Raw genomic sequence first — 23,203 nt, forward strand, 5'->3', positions numbered from 1 at the left:
GCCACTGCACTCCAGCCTGGGAGACTGAGACTTCATCTGAAAAACAACAACAAAAAACCACTAATCTTTATTTTAAAATCAACATGTATTTTCTCTGTAAAAATTATTCTTACTCATTTAACAGACATTTATTGAGTACTATTGTATATACTTCCCCTCCCTTTTTTTAATAAATGGGCAAATTTAAATACAGTTGTTTGGGCCGGGCGCGTTGGCTCATGCCTATAATCCTAGCACTTTAGGAGGCTGAGGCAAGTGGATCACCTGAGATCAGGAGTTCGAGACCAGCCTGGCCAACACAGTGAAACCCCATTTCTACCAAAAATACAAAAATTAGCCGGGCGCGGTGGCAGGTGCCTATAGTCCCAGCTACTTGGCAGGCTGAGGCAGGAGAATCACTTGAATCCAGGAGGCGGAGGTTGCAGTGAGCCATGATCATGCCGTTGCACTCCAGCCTGGGTGACAACAGCAAAACTCCATCTCAATAAATAAATATATATCCATCTATCCATCCATCCATCCATACATACATACATACAGTTCTTCGTACTTGATTGCCCGAAGTGATAATGTTGGTTCCATATGCCATCTGTGGATATCAGTTTAACTCATATTTTTTTTTTTTTGAGACAGTCTCTCTCTCTCTTGCTCAGGCTGGATTGCCGTGGCATGATCCTGGCTCAGTGCAACCTCCATCTCCCAGGTTCAAGCTATTCTCCTGCCTCAGCCTCCCAAGTAGCTGGGATTACAGGTTTCAGCCACCATGCCCAGCTAATTTTTTTGTTTTTATTAGAGACGGGTTTCACCATGTTGGCCAGGCTGGTCTCAAACTCCTGACCTCACGTGATCTGCCCTCCTCGGCCTCCCAGAGTGTTGGGATTACAGGCGTGAGCCACCACACCTGACCTTAACTCATAGTTTGATATGGTAGTTTCTCCCTGAATATTAGTCATCTCTGTGAACATTTTCCCTACTATGAAGAGATTAATTACCCAGAAACAACTAATTACAATACAGCCAGTGATTATGCCATTAAAATCTGAAATGTAGTATATTTTGCTTTCCTAACTTGTTATCCAAATGCAGTATCTGAAAAAATATGGATATTTTAAAAGCCAAAACTATTTCTTACAATCCATAACTCTTTGTCTTTTTTTTTTTTTGAGATAGAGTTTCACTGTCACCCAGCCAGAGTGCATTCACACAATCACGGCTCACTGCAGCCACGACCTCCAAGACTCAAGCAGTCCTCCCACCTTAGCCTCCTGGCAGCTGGGACTACAGGCACCAGCCATTACACCCAGCTAATTTTTTAAGTTTTTGTAGAGACTGAGTCTCACTTTGTTGCCCAGGCTGGTCTCAAACTCCTGGCCTCAAGCACCTCTCCAGCCTTGGCTTCCCAAGCCTTACGGGAATGACCCACTGTACCCAGCCCAATAACTCTTAATTATTCACTATCTAAATGTTAGAAGTAGTCCTTGTCATCTACACTGTTGTCTAAATCCTTGCTATCTGAACTCAGGAATTTAATGTATTTGTATAGTAAAGTATACTTGTGCTTGAAGAATATGAACAAGTGAAGAGAGTAGTTGCAGAATAAATCACATACTGTGAATAAAATATGACAGTCGTAATGACGTCTTAAGATATTTTTCAATATAAGAGCTTTATTTTTACTGAAATAAATGTTCCCATTTCAGCTTCAATGGACTACAGACAGTGGGAATATTCTCAAAGAGACCGTGACAGTTACATTTGCAGAAGGTAGGTTTTCTTGAATACCTTTAAAATATAAATTCAAATGGTGTTTAACTGGAAGGAACTTAAGATATTATCTCATCTAATCAAATTTTATAGATAAGGAAACCAGGATCCAAAGACGTAGGAGCAGCTATGTTATGGTTTATCAACATACTTCCTACTATTTTAATTTCCTCTTATACTTTGTTTTTAATGCTTTTTTATGACTGACATTTTGAAGCTGATAACTAGCACAGTTAACTGTAGCTAATTCACTATAAGTCTGGCTAATTCCAGTAGTAATAACCCTAAGATGCCCTGATCTGGGAACTATGGTCCATTTTTTATGGTTGCTTTTTCTCATGTGTTCTTACTGCTGGGCCCTTTCAATATTCCAAACTTATTTCCACCCTTTTGCATTTCTTCTCTGTTCTGGAAATGTCTTTTTTCTTATGCATGGCAAACTCCTCTTAGTACTCAAATTGTAATCTCTTTTAAGTACATTCATAACTTCACCCCCTATATAAAGTTAAACCTCTGAATTTCTTTTTTTGTTTTTGAGACGGTCTCACTCTGTCACCCAGACTGGAGTGCAGTGGTGCGTTCTCGGCTCACTGAAACCTCAGCCTCCCGGGTTCAAGTGGTTCTTCAGCCTCAGCCTCCCGAGTAGCTGGGATCACAGGCGCACACCACCATACCTGGCTAATTTTTGTATTTTTAGTAGAGACAGGGTTTTGGCATTGCTGGCCAATCTGATCTCAAACTCCTGACCTCAGGTGATCCACCCACCTTGGCCTCCCAAAGTGGTGGGATTACAGGCGTGAGCCACTGCACCCAGCCAAACCTCTGAATTTCTATAATGAGCATCTGACTGATAGCATTTACTGAGCTCAGCAACACTGGCAAAAGAATAGAGCATTGGTAGGACAGGAGAGAGAATAAAGGACTTACTAGATTTGTAAAGTTGAGTATCTGAGCCATTTCAGTGGCGTGGATTGGGAGGAAGCCATATTGGGGTGATTGAAGGGTGAATGGGAGATGAGGAAGGAGTAGGGACTCCTTAAAAAGTGTACCACTTTTTCAGGAATTTTGCAATGGCAAATGGGGTTGAGGGAACGTATTTTAAGAGTAGAGAACTGAAAAGATAGATGAAGATGGTGATGGGAAGTTGAAGAAACTTCTGTTGGCTTTCCTTTTCTCTGTAAGAGTGCTAAGGATAAGGAAAGGTTTCAAGAAGGGTGGCATGGATTTGAGGGAAATGCAAATTAGAAATTATCCTGGATAGAGAGTGAAACATTGCCAGATACAGGTGAAGGTCCAATCAAAGTTAATAGTGAATTGGTATTAGTAGAATTAGTGAGTTTCTTTTTCAGTGGCACTCAGCTTCCCATGTATTGGTGCAGGAAAGCCATTTTTATGCAGAGTTAGGGTTTTACTGGAGGGATATGACCAAAGGACAGAGAGGCAAGAGAGTTTAGGTACTTGTAAAAGAGTGACTGAAATTTTATAGACCTAGGACTGTAAGCTGGATGGGGGAAGAATTTTATTAAGAAAGAGGTTGATGGATCTGAAGAAAACTGAGGGATTAATTGACTGGAGGTTCACATGAGGTTGAAGAACAATTGTAGTGAAATACATGAGCAAAATCTCTGGAAGAATAAGAGGTTGTAGCTGGGCACGGTGGCTCACACCTGTAATCCCAGCACTTTGGGAGGCCAAGGTAGGCGGATCATTTGAGGTCAGGAGTTTGAGACCAGCCTGGCCAACATGGTGAAACCTGGTCTCTGCTAAAAATACAAAAACTAGCTGGGCATGGTGGCACATGCCTGTAATCCCAGCTACTCAGGAGGCTGAGGCAGGAGAATCGCTTGAACCTGGGAGGCAGAGGTTGCAGTGAGCTGAGATCATGCCACTGCACTCTAGCCTGGATGACAGAGCAAGACTCCATCTCAAAAAAAGAATAAAAATCTAAAAATAAGAATAAGAGGTTGTGATCAGAGAATGAGATGTTTGAACTTGAGATTTTAGAGGTAGGATCATCCAGAGTATGATGATAGTGGTGGGTGACTACAGTAGTGAAGTAAAAGGACATTAATAACGAAGAAGCCAAGAAATGCATGATTGCTGTTTAGTCCTCTCAGTGGTCCATTGAGAAAGGACTCTTAAGCTGATTTTACAGATGAGGAAGCTGAAGTTTAGAAACTCAGTTATAGGATGGGTGCAGTGACTCAACACCTGTAATCCCAGCACTTTGGGAGGCCAAGGCAGGTGGATCACCTGAGGTCAGAAGTTCGAGACTGGCCTGGACAACATGATGAAACCCTGTCTCTACTAAAAATACAAAAATTAGCTGGGCATGGTGTCACACGCCTGTAGTCCCAGCTACTCAGGAGGCTGAGGCAGGAGAATCACTTGAACCTGGGAGGCAGAGGTTGCAATGAGCCGAGATTGCGTCACTGCACTCCAGCCTGGGCAACAGAGCAAGACTGTCTCAAAAAAAAAAAAAAGAAAGAAAAGAAAAGAAACTGAGTTATATAGCGTATTGAAGGTGACACAGAAAGCCAGTGCTTAAATCCATTCTTCTCTGATACTCTGGCCATTTTAAAATCAGTCAGTTGTATTATGGAAGCAATAAATGTTCATTGATAATTAGGTTTTCTCTTTCTGTTTTGAGACAGGGTTTCACTCTGTCACCCATGGTTGAGTGCAGTGGGACGATCTTGGCTCATTGTATCCTCTGCCTCCTGGGCTCCAGTGATCCTCCCACCTTAGCCCCCCAAGTAGCTGGGACTACAGGCACATGCCACCACGCCTGGCTAATTTGTGTATTTTTACTAGAGGCAAGGTTTCACCGTGTTGCCCAGGCTGGTCTCAAACTCCTGGTCTCAAGTTATCCATCTGCTCTGGCCTCCTAAAGTGCTGAGATTACAAGCGTGAGCCACTTCGCCTGGCCGATAATTAGTTCTTCACTGACTTAAAGAGATTAATATATTTGGGTTAACATATAAGAATTACATGAGAATGATTCAAATTCCCTACAATTAGTTTAAATTTGAGATACTAAGAAAACAGAGTTTTTATTTGTATTCATTTATACCAAAATGAGTTATTGAAATAAATTTAATGCTGTTATCATTAAAGACCAATTTTTCCAGGTATTGTCCTAGTTACTAGGGCTACAAAAGGTGAATTAAGTTTGGTGTTAATTGAGAAGCTCCTTAGATTTCACACTTCTAGAGAAGTTTAGTATAGTCCAGCATTATAGTACGGAGAACACACTAGATTCGAGTTACAGATATAGCGTCTTTCAAGGTAAAATATATATATATATATAGTTGTGCCTCTGTATCTATGGGTTCTGTATCCATGGCTTCAACAAACTGCTGACCAAAAATATATTTTTAATTGGATGTATACCAAACATGTACATATTTTTTCCCTATTATAATCTAGAGATGATTTAAAGTATATTGGAAGACTTCTACATTGTATTGTGTATTATAGGTAATCCAGAGAGGATTTAAAGTTTGTGGGAGGATATGCTTAGATTTTATGCAAATACGATGCCATTTTATATCAGGAACTGAGCATCTGCAGATTTTTATTTCTGATGGAGGTCCTGGAACCAGTCTTCCATGGATATGGAGGGACAATCCCATTCTAGATCTACCGAATTAAAATTAATGGAGGTTAAACCTAGGAATCTATGTTTTCTTAAACATCCCTTAGAGATTCTTATTATCTGCCAGGTTCTGCAAATAGTGGGCTACATCAGCAGTCCCCAGCCTTTTTGGCATCAAGGTCCGGTTTTGTGGAACACAATTTTTCCACAGACCCAGGGTGGAGAGTTGGGGGGATGGTTTTGGGATTAAACTGTTCCACCTCAGATCATCAGGCATTAGATTCTCATAAGGAGTGTGCAACTTAGATCCAAGAATCTAATGCTTCTGCTGATCTAACACGAGGTAGAGCTCACGCGGTAAGGCTTCCTCATGCAGTAAGGCTTGCTTGCCCCATGCTCACCTCCTGCTGTGCAGCCCAGTTCCTAACAAGGCACAGACCGGTAGGGTCAGGGACCCTTGGGCTAGATGACTTATTGAAGTCCTTTGCAAAACTTTGAAATTATTTCCTATTTTAGTTCTGATAGAAAGGGTTGTAATAAAGTATTTTTATGACTTCATAGAAGCCATAAAAATTATTTTAATAGTTTCTTTAATATAATTTAGGAAATTCACCAGGAGAATCAATTACCACCAAAGTGGAAACAAATCAGACCAGGGGTTCTTTGTCTCCTGAGCCAACCCACTTGCTCTCCTCACTCTCCTCATTTCAGCCCAAAATATTTACACAACTACAGGTAGGTATCCAGTAAAATATCCAAATTTGAGGTCCTTCTCTTTATTCCTCCATTTACCTCTTCTTCTCCTAGGGATTTTAGAGAATTGTTACAGAATTATAATAATGATGAAATATGTTTTCATTGTTAATTTCCTGATCTTTTTGTTTCTTGATTTAAGATAATTCAAACAGTATGTTTTTTAAAAGTTTAAGGTTGACTATGAATGCAGTAAATTTAGTTGTACTACTTTTCCCTTGATTCTTGTTTCTTTCTTCATTTAATAATTATTTTTAACCATACTCTTTTTATTTGTTCGGATTTTTTGTCAAAAGAATTGTATATCCTATGAGAATATCATACATAGGAAATTCAAACATTTTGATGTACTCTTTTTGGTTTAAAAGGGTTTGCAGTTACAACCAAGGTTCACCTCTCCTGATGAATCACCAGCTGTGGTATCAGTAAATAACCAGCCGTCCTCTAGTCCTTCAGGACTTCTGGATACAATAGGAAGTGCTGTAATGAATAATAATTCTCTACTGCTTGGTCAAAGTCATAGCCTTCAAAGAGATACATGCTTAACCCAAAACAATAGTACTGCCTCCACCATGGGTAACCTTCCAGAACCAGATCAAAATCTAGTTGCAATGGACGAGCTGGTAGAAGTTGGAGATGTTGAGGATACAGGGAATCTGGAAGGAACTGTTCATCGGATTCTGTTGGGAGATGTGCAGACTATTCCAATACAGATTATAGACAACCACTCAGCTCTTAGTAAGTTGAAATCAATTTATGATGTTATTGTTGTAACCTTTGTGGATTATCATCACTATATTATACTATAGATAAAACTATTATTTCTACCCAGTGGGTCTATGATATTATGTAAATGAAGCAAAATTATGAGAGAGAAGGAGGAGATTTCATTACCCTGGGTTTCAGAACTTTTAACCTTAAATTTTCTTCTTCTTATTTCTAATTATTTAGTACCATAGAAATTACTTATTCCCTAATTACCTGTTTTCCATGGAAAATCTGTGGTAATGTGAAATCAGGAAGGTCATTTTAGAGTACATGAAAAAATTAATAGGAAAAAATTAAACAAGGAAAAATATTTTCATGCAAAGGTTATTATGGAAGAATTGATGTATGCAGACATACACAAAGAAAAATGAAAGAAGTAGGCATATATAAAGGTTAAAAGGAAGATTTTCATTTTTGGTTTTTTGTTGTTTTGAGACAGAGTCTCATTGTGTCACCCAGGCTGGAGTACAATGATGCAATCACAGGTCACTGCAGCCTTGACCTCCTTGGTTCAAGCGATCTTCCCACCTCAGCTTCCCAAGTAGCTGGGACCACAGGCACATGCCACCATACTGGGCAAATTCTTTAATTTTTTTTTTTTAAACCAGCCTGTTGCCCAGGCTGGTCTTGAACTCCTGGGCTCAAGCAATCCTCCCACCTCAGCCTCCCACTCCTCACGCAGTGAGCCACTGCACCTGGCCAAAAGGAAGATTTGGAATTACAAAATAAATGTTGAGTTGAAAGGGAACTAGTAAGACTTGGGCATTTAGGTTTAGCCCAAGACCTTCTTACCTTCACTTTATTACTAATCTCTGTCAACATGGAAGTAAACTCTGTTAACTCCTACTTTATCTGTTACTTCTTTGCACACAAATTGTTCTGGATTGGGCACTTTTTGTGGGAAAAGATTTGCAGTTTGCTTTGAAGAACAAAAGTTTTCACAGAAGTTATTTTTAGAATATAAAATATTTTTCCCCTCTCTTCCAGTGTCATGAAATAGATTAACTTTTAGGATTTTTCTGTTTGTTTTTAAAGTTGAAGAAAATCCAGAAAGTACCATTTCTGTGAGCCAAGTTAAGCAAGAACCCAAAGAACCAGCATTGTCTATGGAAGCGAAAAAAATTGTGGACTATAAGAAATTATCTGCTACATAAATTATTGAAGCTTTTCAGAATTTACAACTCTGGTGACTTCTGATGTCTTAGAAAAGAAGGTGAATATAGTCAAAGCGTGGCATTGAGATAATTGGACTGAAGACCAGTTTGATGAGAAGCTTTTATTTAAAACTGATATATTTGTTGCCAGTTCCATATTTTTACCTTCCTTAAGAGATGTTTTACTCTTCTTATTTTGTATAATTTTTATGCTCTTTGATTATCTAATAAGGCCAGTATTTCAAAAGCTGTTCTGAATTTATCCACAGTAATATAGTCTGAACACAAATAGTTTACTTAACTTATCCTTGGAAATATTCAATTTTGGTTATTACAAAACAGAAAAGAACAACAGCAACAAAAACATTGTGTGAATATATGTTTGTATGTGTGTATGTATATCATGAATTTTTTTTAAGTTCTGAAAAAGAACTTGTTCTCTCTTTAAAGTTGTGAAGAAATTGTTAATTGCCAGACAGGTAAGAAAATGTTTATAATCTATCTCATTAAGAAAGATGAAGTATTAGATTTTACATCATAACACAAAGTCCAGCAGCTACATCTGTGGAAACTGTGCAGTTGCATTTTAGCCTCTTCCCTTCTAATTTTTGTACTTTTAACTACAAACCAGTAGTATACTAATGGTTATCTAATAGAAATTTAAAGTGTCTTGGTAAGTACTGAGAATTTTTACTTGAATTAATCAGATAAGCAACAGAAATCAACATATGTAGCATGGATTTGTGCTATATTGGAAGTAAAACACTATAGGCAGAAAGATGTAGAAATTAAGAGAATTGAAAAAGAATAATAGAATTCCTTGGTGTTTACAGATAATTTGGAAAACTTTTTGATGACAGCAGAGGATTTTTTTCCCTCTTATTTTGTAATGAAGATCCAGCACTGGTTAAAAAATAATTTGATTTGTAGTTACATTTTTCTATGCCAGAGCTCTTACTGAATTGATGATATTAGGATTTCTAGTATTTTAAGGTAAGTATTTATAGTTTAAAATTTAGTTTATATTTAAAACTTTAAAACATCTGATCTGGGATTTTTTTGTTAAGTAAGTATATTAACTTCAAATACCAAATTACTACTAAGCAGTATATTCATTATAAGCATCTGTTGTCTAAAGATTGGTACTAGGCTGGACATGGTGGCTCACACCTGTAATCACAACACTTTGGGAGGCTGAGGTGGGTAGATAACCTGAGGTCAGGAGTTCGAGACCAGCCTGGCCAACATGGTGAAACCCTGTTTCTACTAAAAATACAAAAATTAGCTGGGTGTGGTGGTGGGCACCTGTAATCCCAGCTACTTGGGAGGCTAAGGCAGGAGAATCGCTTGAACACCGGAGGCGGAGGTTGCAATGAGCCGAGATCGCGCCATTGCACTCCAGCCTGGGTGACAAGAGAAAAACTCCATCTCAAAAAAAAAAAAAGATTGGTAAACTAGAAATATCAACTATAATTGTCAGGAAATTAACCTAAAGGCTTTTGTTTCTCCAGAGACCATTTGTGGGTATATTTTATATTTTAAAAATAAAGATTTTAAATGGATATCAATGTTTAATATTCAAAACATGCACAATATAATATCAAATTTAACATTAATACTTTACATGAATATGAGTCACTTTTGGCTTTTCTAAGTCCAGCCTCCCATTCTTAATTGACTTTGTTTCAGGTACATGACATGTATCTAAATATAAAGTACTGTTATAGTAGAGGTAGGTGGAATTCTAATATTCCTTGCTCTTTAGATTTATATTTTATTTAATATAAAGTTTATTATTTATACCCTTTTTAATGCAAAGCTAATATTTAGTTATATGTATGATTTTTAATAAAAATTACTTTACTTTTTCCTATGAATTTAAAACATTTGATGTTGGCATTTTATACAGGCAGGTTGCCAAATTTGATTATGTTACACTAAGTTAAACACAGTACTTAATTACCTCAAATCCAGATTTCTCTTAGTCTGTGTGTACATAAAAGGAATAAGTCCAAATTAATTTATAGTTTAGTGTTGCACTATAGGTAATATTCTTTTCATTTGTTATTTCTAGTTTTTATGGAATCCTTTTCTTTCAAGATTCTAAATAATAAATCTTTACCTCTCAATAGTGGTAATAGTGGTAATGGTTTATTATTAGCTATTTCACCAATTGAACTACATTCTTTTGGAGACATTCCTTTCTTTTTTGATGTTGATTTGCAAAGGAGAAATGCTTGTTAATATACAAACTCTAGTCAGTTACCTGTGAGGATGAGATGTGTCAGAGGACTCAGACTTTGGTATAGTTAGAAAAATAATATTTTTCTCACTTGATTCTGTGTGAATGTCTCTTCTGATACTGTTTTTTAATCAGAAAGTTACAGAGCAACTTTCCCACAAACAAACCAATAAAACAAAACCCCACAAAAACCAAGAGCATGAAGAAAAGTTTAAATCCCTAATTATATACTCTTTTGGTTTTTAGGTAGAAACTGGAGCTATCAATATTTTCATGTAAGTATTTCAATGAGTAGCTCTTTAAAAATGGTTTCTAAATTAGATTTTAAAAATTTATTGTCATCTAAATGCATGTTTAGTCACAATGTATCAGTATTGTGTTTAAAGGTGCTCAGCATCACTTTTTGAAAACTATGTTTACATATTTAAAATGTTTAATTATTTTGAAATGTATAGGGTATTAAATACAAGCTTCTAAAATTTTCAGTATCTATACTGGCTTTCTCTAACAGCTCTACAGCAAAGTTTGACATGTTTTTTGTGTGTGTCATGTATTGTAAGTTGTAATATCTGTAGGAGTGAGTTGGACATTCTAAATTAGCAGTAAAAAATTCACAATTACAGCTCAGCTTGTTTATTCATTATAGTTTCCACATTTCCAACTTCCAAGTGAACTTTATATATACTACAGTGAATTATAGATAAATACAGCCATGGTGGACCTTTCCCTCAATAGTGATTTTTTGTACAAACAGTTAGTATAATTAAAAGGAAAAGCTTTTATATTTTATGCAGGGTAAATGTTTCCTAAATGTCACAAAAGTGATAGAAAACATAGCTTTTGGGATCTGGTCCTGCATTAGAGTTTCTAATTCTGAGACCCACCAGCTTGTGTTTCATCTTCTTTATATCCTGTCAGAATACATACTTAATCATGTGGGTATGAGAAAGATGTTGTTTAACTTGTACCAGGTTTAAAAAAAGAGGTTTAAAAAATGTCTGTGCATATATATATATAGCAACTTGATGTATAGTGTCCTTGTTACCATGTATTTTTTTCATTAAAAATCCTGCTTTTTTTTATACTTGTTAGTTTTCTTTTTATATTTTTCTTAGAGATAGTGGCAATTTTGTTCATCTTGAAGATGCTGAATAAACACTTGAATACCCGAGAATTTTGGCCAGAGATTTATGTCCAATTTGGAACCTGAAAGTTTTAAGCATAACTACAAGTAACTCCTGTTAGCATTACATTTTGGGGAGATATATATGCATTTAATACCCTGCAACTCAGCCAAGCATCAACATTTTAAAACAATATGTGTAATAAGTAATTCTCCACGCCCACCCCCCCAGCCCCCCGACGTTTTGGCACCATGACATTTTCAAGTATAGCTTTATATTTTAGGAGTAATGACAAAGTATGTGATCAAAAGAGAAGGGATTATTAATTTTATCCCTCTTTGCTTTTTTTTAAACTTTATTCCACTCTGTACCTATTTTTGAGGACCTTGAAAATCTTAATCTCTCCAGAAGGGATACTGCATTGGTTCTTCTCCATCAGCTGGTTTAGACATCAAACATCTTAAATGATACACTGTTTTAATATCTAAAAATCTGTCATTCTACTTAATTAACTTAGTCATAAGGACAAAGCCTTAGTATATTTTTGCCACATACATGTTATGTATAAATTTTACTGTTGAATAATACAAGTATTCATTGCTGACTGAATTCTTAAAACTTTGGGAATAGAAAAAACACATTTATTAATGGATGCTAAAGTGATTCCTGAGAAAAATAATTTGTATGGTTAATATGGAAAACCTTTGGTAATGTGATTTGGGTATAAGAATACTAAAACCAGAGTACAGGGTGTGAATCATGTACCAGGAGGGATTTTATTTTTAAATATCTTTATTGAGGTATAATTGAAATACAATAAACTGTACATATTTAAAGTACCCAATCTGATAAGTTTTGTCATATGTATACAGCCATGAAATCATCACCATAAGCAAGGTAATGAACATATTCATCACTCTCAAAGTTTCATAGTACCTCTTTGTGATCCATTCTTACTTAATCCTCCTTGCCACCTCACCATCACCAGACCACTGATCTGCTTTCTTTATGATCAGTTTGCTACAAATGAAATCACATAATATGAACCTTTTTTGGTCTAGCTTTTGTCACTTAGCATAGTAATTTTGTGATTTGTCTATATTGTTGCATTTATGAATAAATCATTTATCTGCTGCTGAGTAGAACTGCATTTTATGAATATATCAATTTGTTTATTCTTTTGATGATGGACATTAATAATTCTAGGCTATTATGAATAAAGTTTCCATGAACATCTATGTACAAGTCTTTGTACAGACTTATGCTTTCATTTCTCTTGGGTAAACATCTAGGAGTAGAATGCCTGGGTCATATGTTAGGTATATATTTAACTTTTTAACAAACTGCCAAAAGATTTTCCAAAGTAGTTGTAACAATTTATATTCCCACCAACAGTGTATGAAAGTTCCAGCTTCTCTATATCCTAGCCAACACTTGTTATGAACAGTTTTTAGGTTTTAGAGATTTTAATAGGTGGGTAGTAGTATCTTACTGTGGTTTTAATTTCCATTTCTCTAATAACCACTATTGAGCATCTTTTCATGTTGTATTTGCCATCTTTATCTCTATATCTTCTTTATTGATGTGTCTGAATCTTTTGCCCACTTTTTTTTTTTTTTTTTTTTAAGACCAGGTCTTGCTCTGTCACCCAGGCTGGAGTGTACTGGTGTGATCTCAGGTCACTGCAACCTCCACCTCCCAGGCTCAAGCAACTCTCCTGCCTCAGCCTCCCTAGTAGATAGGATTACAGTCATGCGCACCATGCCTGGCTAATTTTTTGTAGAGACGGGGTTTCACCATGTTACCCAGGCTAGTCTCAAACTCCTGGGCTCAAGCAATCCACCCACCTTGGCCTCCCACAGTGCTGGGATTACAGGCATGAGCCATCGTGCCCAGCCTTGCCCACTTTTATTTTTGTTTTCTTATTTGTTTTTTATTCTTTTTTTTAACCACAGCCAGCATCATAGCTCACCCACTTTTAAATTGTTTTCTTTTTTTTTTTTTTTTTTGAGATGCAGTTTCACTCTTGTCGCCCAGGCTAGTGTGCAATGGCATGATCTTGGCTCACTGCAGCCTCCACCTCCCAGGTTCAAACAATTCTCCTGCCTCAGCCTCCCGAGTAGCTGGGATTACAGGTGCCCACCACCACACCTGGCTAATTTTTGTATTATTAGTAGAGACGAGGTTTCACCATGTTGGCCAGGCTGCTCTCGAACTCCTGATCTCAGGTGATCCACTCACCTTGGCCCCCCAAAGTGCTGGGATTACAGGCATGTGCCACCACACCCAGCTAATTTTTGTATTTTTTAGTAGAGATGGGGTTTCACCATGTTGGCCAGGCTGGTCTCCGAACTCCTGATCTCAGGTAATCTGCCCGCCTCCCTAAGTGCTGGTGCTGGGATTACAGGCGTGAGCCACCACTCCCAGCTCCACCTGCACTTTCAACTGACTACAAATCTGAGAGGTTCTCACATCCCCTTTTAGGTTTGATAATTTGCTAGAACAACTCACAGAACTCAGGAAAGTACTATACTTACAACCACAGTTTTATTAGAAAGGATACAAACCAGAAATGACCAAATGAACTGATACGTAAGATGAGGTCTGTGAGGGTCCTGAATGCAGAACCTCTGTGCCCTCTCGTAGAATCAGGACATGTTATTCACTTTTCATATCAATGTATTCACCAACCAGGAATATCTACTGAGTTTCATGTCCAGAGTTTTCAGGGGGTTTTATTACATAGGCATGATTGGTTCAATCATTGGCCCATGATTGGACTCATTCTTCAGTCCTCCTGTCATTCCTGGAGGACAGGAGGCTGAGTTGATATCATTGGCTCAAAGCCCCAACCCAACCCTCTAATTAGATGTTTGGTCTTTATAGCATGACCAGCTCCCATCCTGAAGCTATCTAGGGGCCCACTATGTGTCATCTCATTGCATATACTCAGGTGTGATTCAAGGCGCTCATGAATAACAAATACACTCCTAGTACTTGGGAAATTCCAAGATTCACTATCAGGAACCACAGATAAAGGAAAGTCAAATTATTTATTATATAGCAGTGTAATGCATAGTTTTGTTGTTTTAATTGTGGACACCTACTTTAGTCTGAGATTTGTTACCATGTCACACTATACTAGGTTCATCTCATTTTTCTTCAAGGCTATTGTGTGAAGTGCAACATGTTTTATATATTAAGTGTATCAACTCTCTGCTACTTTTCCTGGTTTGTAGTTTGCCTTTTAATTTTGATGACTTCTGTGCTTAAACAATTCTCCTCCAACTAGATAGCAGATAAACATTTATCTAAAATTTCCTATAGCTTTCTTATGTGTTGTTTTTAGTATAGTGAAATTATTTTGTTGCAGAGGATAAGTTTAAGTAGATATTTTTTCAATTAACCAACTCTCCCAATATGATGGGTTTTTTCCCCCTCTCTTCCAATAGAAACCTAACTCCCAACACAATGGAATGAATTTTTCACTTTTTTAATTCACCTTTGAAAGGAGTAGGCAGGTTGTAAGGAATTGGAGATTTTGTGTCCCATTTTTTTTAGATGAAGAGGTCCAAAGTGGTAAATAATTTTCCCCAGGTCATCTGGAAAGGGCAGAATTGTCTGACTCCAAAGTCTTAAAAAGACGTTTACTTAGTGTCACTATTGCATCACATGTAATTACCCAATGACTTCAAATGTACCTAACATTATCAAATAATTTGTTCTGATACGAAAATTGAAAATTAAGTGGAACACAGAAGAAAATATAGTTATGACATTAGACAAGACAATGACATTAAGTTTAAATCTGGATTGCCAAACACAAGGTAAGTTTCCCTTGAGTTGATCAATTTAAGTTAAATCAAGTCTCTATTACTGAATCATACAAAAATGACCAAAAATGTTCACCAAACTTAGGGGCATATGTTTATGATGATCCAACTTGTAGATTTTGTGGTTCACATGAAAATCCACTTTAGGAAGTTCAAAGAGCCACATCAAAAAGATAGCCATCTTCCAGAGCAGCTAAAATTCAGATACCCCTGTATAATAAAGAACTATTCAGAGACACATATCATGCATTAAGATAAAGAACTGGCCGGGCGTGGTGGCTCATGCCTGTAATCCCAGCACTTTGGGAGGCCGAGGTGGGTGGATCACCTGAGATCAGGAGTTCAAGACCAGCCTGACCAATATGGTGAAATCCTGTCTCTACTAAAAATACAAAAACTGGCCGGGCGTCATGGCATGCGCCTGTAATCCCAGCTACTCAGGAGGCCGAGACAGGAGAATTGCTTGAACCCAGGAGGCAGAGGTTGCAGTGAGCCAAGATCACACCACTGCACTCCAGCCTGGGCGACAGAGCGAGACTCCGTCTTAAAAAAAAAAAAAAAAAAAAAAAAAGGACTGAAATAAGTGGGTTCACATAGGAACACCAAATTGAAGGTCACAGGGAAGATGCTGATTTGTGATCATGTGGCTTCACACAGGCAAATCCATGCATTGTGCTTTAGGGTGAGCAGCATGGATTCATTTGTTTGAATGATGTCGATGGTTAATGAATTTTAGGAGGAAGTCTGAGGAAGCCAGCTAGTTGCTAATACAAATTTCAGTGGAATAATATCTTTTCCCTTTTTTCTCCTCTTAACTCTCAATGCCAGGGCACTTTGGGAAACATTTATACTTAAAACATTAGAATATTAAACTGAAAAGACGGAGCAAAATAATTCAAATTACAGCAGTTGAATCGAGTAGTTAAAATTCAGAGATATCAAGCCAATGAATAAGACAGCATTTATGAAATACTACATTAGCAATATTGGGATGAGTTGAAGAACTTTTAAAAAGGTGAACTAAGGATGTAAGATTTTTGAGAAGTTGAATCAAATCCAGAGTGGCATGCAAGGAAAACCTTGTGTGTTTTTACTGCTGTACTAATAGTTAAAACTAGCTATTGTATTCTCCAGGGCAGATATGAAATGGCCTTCAGTCCTAGGAAACTAGCAGAGCAGTTTATCAGCTGGTATGCCATGACAGCATTGAAGCGTGGTTTGTAGAAAAACCTGTTATATATACTATACATCATTTGAGTTTTGTGTTTTTCTCATAAGATAGGATTTGTTACTTTATTTCAAAGTGTATTCACATGTTGCTCAATTTTTCTTCACAAAATTTCTGTGGATAGAGCCAAGTGTAAATATTATTTTCTTATTTAATAGCTGAAGACACTGAATTGTAGGGAATAAGTGACATGTTTATTAGTATTACATGTATAAATAATTAGGAGTTGAAATTATATAGACATAAGAACTTGCAGATAGTATCAGACAGCTACTACTAATACTTAGGTGAGTAATTTTTATATTTGAGATTAAGCCACAACCATTATATCTTAGATTCTTAAATTTCCTTACTTGGCCTAGATTTGAAATAATTCTGCTCATAATAAAGGATTGAAGACATTTATTTTACAGAGAAAATGAGCAGAAATGCACAGAATGACTTGTTATAAAAAGGGAATTATTTTAACTTCTGAAATAGTGCATGGACTTTGTACATAGACATGAAATTACACAGCAAATGACAATATATTTAATGATTTATTTTTTCAGTAACATGTAAAACCTACAATACAGCCAGGGGCGGTGGCTCACGCCTGTAATTCCAGCACTTTGGGAGGCCGAGGCGGGTGGATCACGAGGTTAGGAGATGGAGACCATCCTGGCTAACACGGTGAAACCCCGTCTCTAGTAAAAAAAAAATAATAATAATAATAATAATAATAATACAAAAAAATTATCCGGGCATGGTGGCGGGCACCTGTAGTCGCAGCTACTTGGGAGGCTGAGGCAGGAGAATGGCATGAATCCGGGAGGCGGAGCTTGCAGTGAGTCGAGATTGCGCCACTGCACTCCAGCCTGGGCGACAGAGTGAGACTCCGTCTCAAAAAAAAAAAAACCAAAAAAAACCTACAATACAAACCTTAGTGTTTCAAAAAGTTGTTTAAAAAGAATTACCTAGCCAGGCATGGTGGCGGGCGCCTGTAATCCCAGCTACTGAGGAGGCTGAGGCAGAGAATTGCTTGAACCCGGGAGGCGGAGGTTGCAGTGAGCCGAGATCGCACCACTGCACTCCAGCCTGGGCAACAGAGCGAGACTGCATCTCAACAACAACAAAAAGAATTACCTAATGACTTGCTACCCAGCAACATGCACTTTCCTTTTAACTTGCCTACCCTTCCCTAAGCTTAGCAGCATTTGGACTGTCAACAATGCTGTAAAGTAAAGATGTTCTTCATTTAACATATATTACTTACATAGTTCCATAAAATAATAGATAACTTTTCCGTTTTTTAGAAAAAAATTCAGAGTCTCACTCTGTCTCCCAGTCTGGAGTGCAGTGGGGCGATCATGGCTCGCTGCAGCCTCAAATTCCTAAAGTCAAGCTATCATCTCACCTTAACCTGCTTTTTATTTATTTTATTTTTTATGTATATTTTCTGAGATGGAGTCTCGCTCTGTTGCCCAGGCTGGAGTGCAGTGGTGCGGTCACGGCTCACTGCAACCTCCGCCTCCTGGGTTCAAGTGATTCTCCTGCCTCAGCCTCCCGAGTAGCTGGGATTACAGGCATGTGCCACCGCACCCGACTAATTTTGTATTTTTATTAGAGTCGGAATTTCACCATATTGGCCAGGCTGGTCTCGAACTCCTGACCTCAGGTGATCTGCCCACTTCGGTCTCCCAAAGTGCTGAGATTACAGGCAGGAGCCACTGCGCCCGGCCCTTAACCTGCTTTTTAAAATTTTGTGTAGAGACAAGTCTCTCACTGTGTTGCCCAGGCTGGCATCCAACTCCTGGCCTCAGGTGATCCTCCCACCTTGACCTCCCAAAGTGCAGGGATTACAGGTGTCAGCCACCATGCCCAGCTAGATAACATTTTTTGAGTGCCAGATGCTTTATAACTTAATCCTCACATCTGGCCTGAATATTATTACCCCAATTTTATATAAAAGCAAATAAATTCAAAAAGATTAAATACCTTGCCCAAGATCATATATCTAGAAAGCCAGGAACCTAGGATCTGAACCCGAGACTTTTTATTCCATAGACCATGTTATAACCAGATTTAACTCTTAACAATTCATGAACTATTAAAATGCATCATAAGGAAGAATACATTATTTATTTATTTATAGACTGAATCTTGCTCTGTCACCTAGGCTGGAGTGCAGTGGCGTGATCTTGGCTCACTGCAACCTCCATCTCCTATGTTCAAACGACTCTCGTGCCTCAGCCTCCCAAGTAGCTGGAATTACAGGCGCCCGCCCCTGCGCCTGGCTAATTTTTGTATTTTTAGTAGAGACAGGGTGTCACCATGTTGGCCAGGCTGGTCTTGAACTCCTGACCTCAAGTGATCTGCCCGCCTCAGCCTCCCAAAGTGTTGGGATTACAGGTGTGAGCCACTGCGCCTGGCCAATAATTTTTTTTTTAATGTTTGTAGAGACATGGGTCTCCCTATGTTGCCCAGGCTGTCCTTGAGCTACCGGCCTGAAGGGATCCTCCCACCTCAGCCTCCCACAGTGTTGGAATTATAAGCTACCGCATGGGCTGCAAATTTTATGGTATGTATTTTACAATTTAAAAAAAATGTCCTACCCAGAGATCATGCAGATATGATCTGCTAAATCTTTACGGTTTTGCCTTTCTTATTAACGGTCTACTGTCTACTTGGAGTGGTTTCCTGCATATGGTTTTGCATGGCAGGTGGGCCCCAAAATCGGGGCTCTGCCTGGGGAGGTTCTTGGCTTTGCCTAGGAAGGAATTCAAGGGCTACCCTATAGGCATTGTGTGAAAAGTAGCAGCTCAGGGGCAGTTCTGAAGTCACATTTATACCCACTTTTAATTACATGCAAATTAAGGGGCAGGTTAGTCAGAAATTTCTAGAAAAAGGGTGGTAAATTCCAGGTCGTTGCCATGGAATGAGTAACTGTCATGGCACTGTTGGCTGTGTTTTATGGAGAAGTGCTTTCGCCTCTTCCCTGTGTCAGCCAGTCTTCAATCTGGTCCAGAGTTGAGTCCCGCCTTCTACTTTAGTATCAGAGGGGGTCAAATTTCTTTCTCTATTTTTTTCCCACATGGAGAGTAGTTTTATCACATGGAGAGCTTGGGCTCTCATGTCTAGGAGCTCAAGCCTGGGACAGTGGTGTGCATTCTTTGAATCATCATTCTAGCCCTGCTCTGGATCTACAAAAAATTCCTGGAGCCATCCACATACTCTCTGATTTCTCCTTTTGTTCATCATTTATGGCCTAGAAAAGCTATGCAGGAATCCAATGGCAAAGTAGACTGTAAGGATGCAGACATAAATGGATTACCAACAAAAGGGCCAACAGACATCTCTGATAAAAAGACTAAAGTGATTTTCCTAAAGGATTTCATCATTTTAAAAATGGACCTGATTGCCGGCATGGTGGCTCACACCTGTAATCCCAGCACTTCAGAAGTGTATTAGTTCGTTTTCATGCTGCTGATAAAGACATACCTGAAACTAGGCAAAATATAAGAAAAAGAGGTTTAATGGACTTACCCTGGGGAGGCCTCACAATTATGGCAGAAGGCAAGGAGGAGCAAGTCACATCTTATTTGGATAGTGGCAGGCAAAAAGAGAGAGCTTGTGCAAGGAAATTCCCGTTTTTTTAAACCATCAGATCTGGTGAGACTTATTTACTATCATGAGAATAGCTCAGGAAAGACCCACCCCCATGATTCAATTACCTCCCACTGGATTCCCCCCACAACATGTGGGAATTGTGGAATTTACCATTCATGATGAGATTTGGGTGGGGACACAGCCAAACCATATCAAGGGAAGCCAAGGCAGGTGATCACTTGAGGCCAGAAGTTCGAGACCAACCTGGCCAGCATGATGAGACCCCATCTCTACAAAAAATACAAAAATTAATGGATGTAGTGCAGCACACCTGTGGTCCCAGTAACTCAGGAGGCTGAGGTGGGAGGATTGCTTGAGCCCAGGAGGCCAAGGTTGCAGTGAGCAGAGATCACACCACTGCACTTCCGTCTGGGCAACAGAGCAAGACCCTGTTTCAAAAAAAAAAAAAAAAAAAAAAAAGGACTTGATAATATGAAGCACCTTCTTTGTAATCCTCTCTGACCTTTTTCTCTGAGACCAGAATTCAGGATTGATGGATTAGATATTTACCTGATACTAATCATGAAATTGATGGAATCCATATTTAAAGTGTTGTTAGTTATATTTAATGACTTCACTCCTGAATTCCCTTTTCATTAAGGTAGCTTTCATTTCTATTATTGCTGTTTTAATAATATTATTAAATAGAAGGTTTGTGCCAGTAGATGCTCTTGTTACTAAATCAGTACTTTAAAATCTTTGGTCCTCTGTCATTCGTGCCTATGAATTTGACTACTGTTTGCTCTAATTTATTTGGGCTCTTCTAATTGGAGTGGAGCAGAGTTTTACTGTGAAACGGTGCAGTGAGTCTGTGCAGTGAAATGAAGGGTGGAGTTTTGGGGGGTGGTAATGATGTGAAACATAAAGATATAATTACCATCTAACACAATGAAGCTGCTTGTCCATAAGAGTAGTAATTATTAAACTTTTATTTTATTTTACTATTTTTATTTTATTTTTTTTTTTAATTTTTGAGACAGTGTCTTGCTTTGCCACCCAGGCTATAGTGGAACAAACACAGCTCGCTACAGCCTTTACCTCCTCAACTCAAGTGATCCTCCTGCCTCAGCCTCTTGAGTAGCTGGATATGCCACTGCACCTGGCTAATTTTTGTATTTTTTGTAGAGGCAGGGTTTCAACATGTTGCCCAGGCTGGTTTGGAACTCCTGGACTTAAGTGATCCTCCTGCCTTGACCTCCTAAAGTGCTGGGATTACGCAGGTGAGCCGCCAAGCCCTGTTGAAACATCTTCTATATAAATGTCTAATGTAATTACAAAATTCTAATTCTTGTTGCATTCTTTTTATCCCTACAAATGTATTAAACATTTGGTTTTAAAAAGTTTTAAGGCCAGGTGCAGTGGTTCACACCTGTAATCCTAGTACTTTGGGAGGCTGAGATGGGTGGATCACTTGAGGTCAGGAGTTTGAGACCAGGCTGGCCAATATGGTGAAACCCCATCTCTACTAAAAAATACAAAAATTAGTCAGGCATGGTGGTGCGTGCCTATAGTCCCAGCTACTCAGGAGGCTGAGGCAGAAGAATTGCTTGAACCTGGGAGGCAGAGGTTGCAGTGAGCTGAGATTGCACCACTGTACTCCAGCCTGGGTGACAGAGCAAGACGCCGTCTAAAAAAAAAAAAAAGTTTTAAGTATACAGTTCATTGATATTCAGTACATTCACACTGTTGTGCAACCATCACCACTATCCACTTCCTGAATTTTTTCATCCCAAACTGAAACTCTTTATGCATTAAACAATAACTCCCCATTCTACCTCCACCCCAGTGGTTCTCTTTTTCTAAATAAAGTGATCTTTCAATATCCACTATAACATCAGAAATCTTTTAATAGGGTAAGAGTGGATAACTGCAAACACAAAAAGATATCATTGGGAAACTAGGCTTTTGTGATGTTATTTTTATTTCTAAAAAATATTCAAATAAGGACATGTCCTTTACAGAGGCTGTTTGATTTCTCATTGGGAAACTTAAAAAACAAGTTAAAAAAAAAATTTTTTTTTCTTAAATGTTCTATCCTTTTCCTTCTAAATGTACACTGAAACAAGCTTTTGGTTCATTCATATTTATTTTTCTTACAATTTCAACTTTTCTTTTCTTTTCTTTTTACAACACAGGCTCTCACTCTGTTGCCCAGACTGGAGTCCAGTGGCGTGATCATCGCTCACCGCAGCCTCTACCTCCTGGACTCAAGGGATCTTCCACCGCATCTTCCTGAGTAGCTGAGACTACAGATGTGTACCACCATACCCAGCTAAATTTCTTATTTTTTATTTTTTGTAGAGACAGAGTCTCACTATGTTGCCCAGGCTGGTTTCAAACTCCCGAACTCAAGCTGTCTTCCCAAAGTGCTGGGATGACAGGCTTGAGCCACCAAGGCCTGCCCTCAACTTTTATTTTAGATTCAGGTGGTACAAGTGCAGTTTGTTACGTAGGTATATCGAGTGATACTGAGGTTTGGGATACGAATGATCTGGTCCCACAGGAAGTGAGCATAGTTCCCAATAGTTTTTCAGCATTTTCCCCTATCCCACCCTCCCCACTCTAGTAGACTCCAGTGTCTATTGTTGCCATCTTTATGTCAACGAGTACCCAATGTTTAGCTCCCACTTATAAATGACAACATGCATTATTTGGTGTTCTATGTTAATTCACTTAGGATAATGGTGTCCAGCTGCATCCATGTTGCTACAAAGGACATGATTTCCTTCTTTTTTATGGCTATGTAGTATTCCATTGTATATATGTACCACATTTTCTTTATCCAGTCCACCGTGATGGGCATGTCTTTGCTATTGTAAGTAGTGCTGCAGTGAACATAATGGGTGCATGTGTCTTTTTGGTAGAATGATTTATTTTCTTTTGAATAGATGCCCAGTAATGGAATTGCTGGGTTGAATGTTAGTTCTGTTTTAAGTTCTTTGAGAAATCTCCAAACAGTTCTCCACAGTGGCTGAACTTGTTTACATTCCTACCAACAGTGTATAAGCATTCTCTTTTCTCCACAGCCTCATTTGTTATTTCTTTCTTTTTTTTTTTTTTTTGAGACAGAGTCTCGTTCTGTCACCCAGGC

The 23,203-nt window shown here is 38.4% G+C and overlaps 1 protein-coding gene and 1 pseudogene across 13 annotated transcripts in view; both read left to right on the top strand.

Moving 5' to 3' along the window:
- The window catches only part of CARF (calcium responsive transcription factor), an 81,059-nt gene extending 68,817 nt beyond the window's left edge, over positions 1 to 12,242 (top strand). For 8 of the 13 annotated variants that reach the window (XM_055108973.2, XM_055108977.2, XM_055108975.2 and 5 more), the window contains 4 exons: positions 1,701 to 1,764; positions 5,967 to 6,097; positions 6,484 to 6,853; positions 7,919 to 12,242. In XM_055108973.2, coding sequence (XP_054964948.1) covers positions 1,701 to 1,764; positions 5,967 to 6,097; positions 6,484 to 6,853; positions 7,919 to 8,037 — 684 coding nt within the window. In that variant the 3' untranslated portion in view covers positions 8,038 to 12,242. The remainder of the gene's footprint in view (positions 1 to 1,700; positions 1,765 to 5,966; positions 6,098 to 6,483; positions 6,854 to 7,918) is intronic. The other 5 variants (XR_004670281.3, XR_008624571.2, XR_008624569.2 and 2 more) reach the window with 5 other exon arrangements.
- Positions 11,655 to 21,240, top strand: LOC103786478 (UPF0729 protein C18orf32 homolog; annotated as a pseudogene).
- Positions 21,241 to 23,203: the final 1,963 nt, after the last annotated feature.

The sequence above is a fragment of the Pan paniscus genome, chromosome 13 (assembly GCF_029289425.2).
Source record: "Pan paniscus chromosome 13, NHGRI_mPanPan1-v2.0_pri, whole genome shotgun sequence".
In the NCBI taxonomy this organism is placed as follows: domain Eukaryota; kingdom Metazoa; phylum Chordata; class Mammalia; order Primates; family Hominidae; genus Pan; species Pan paniscus.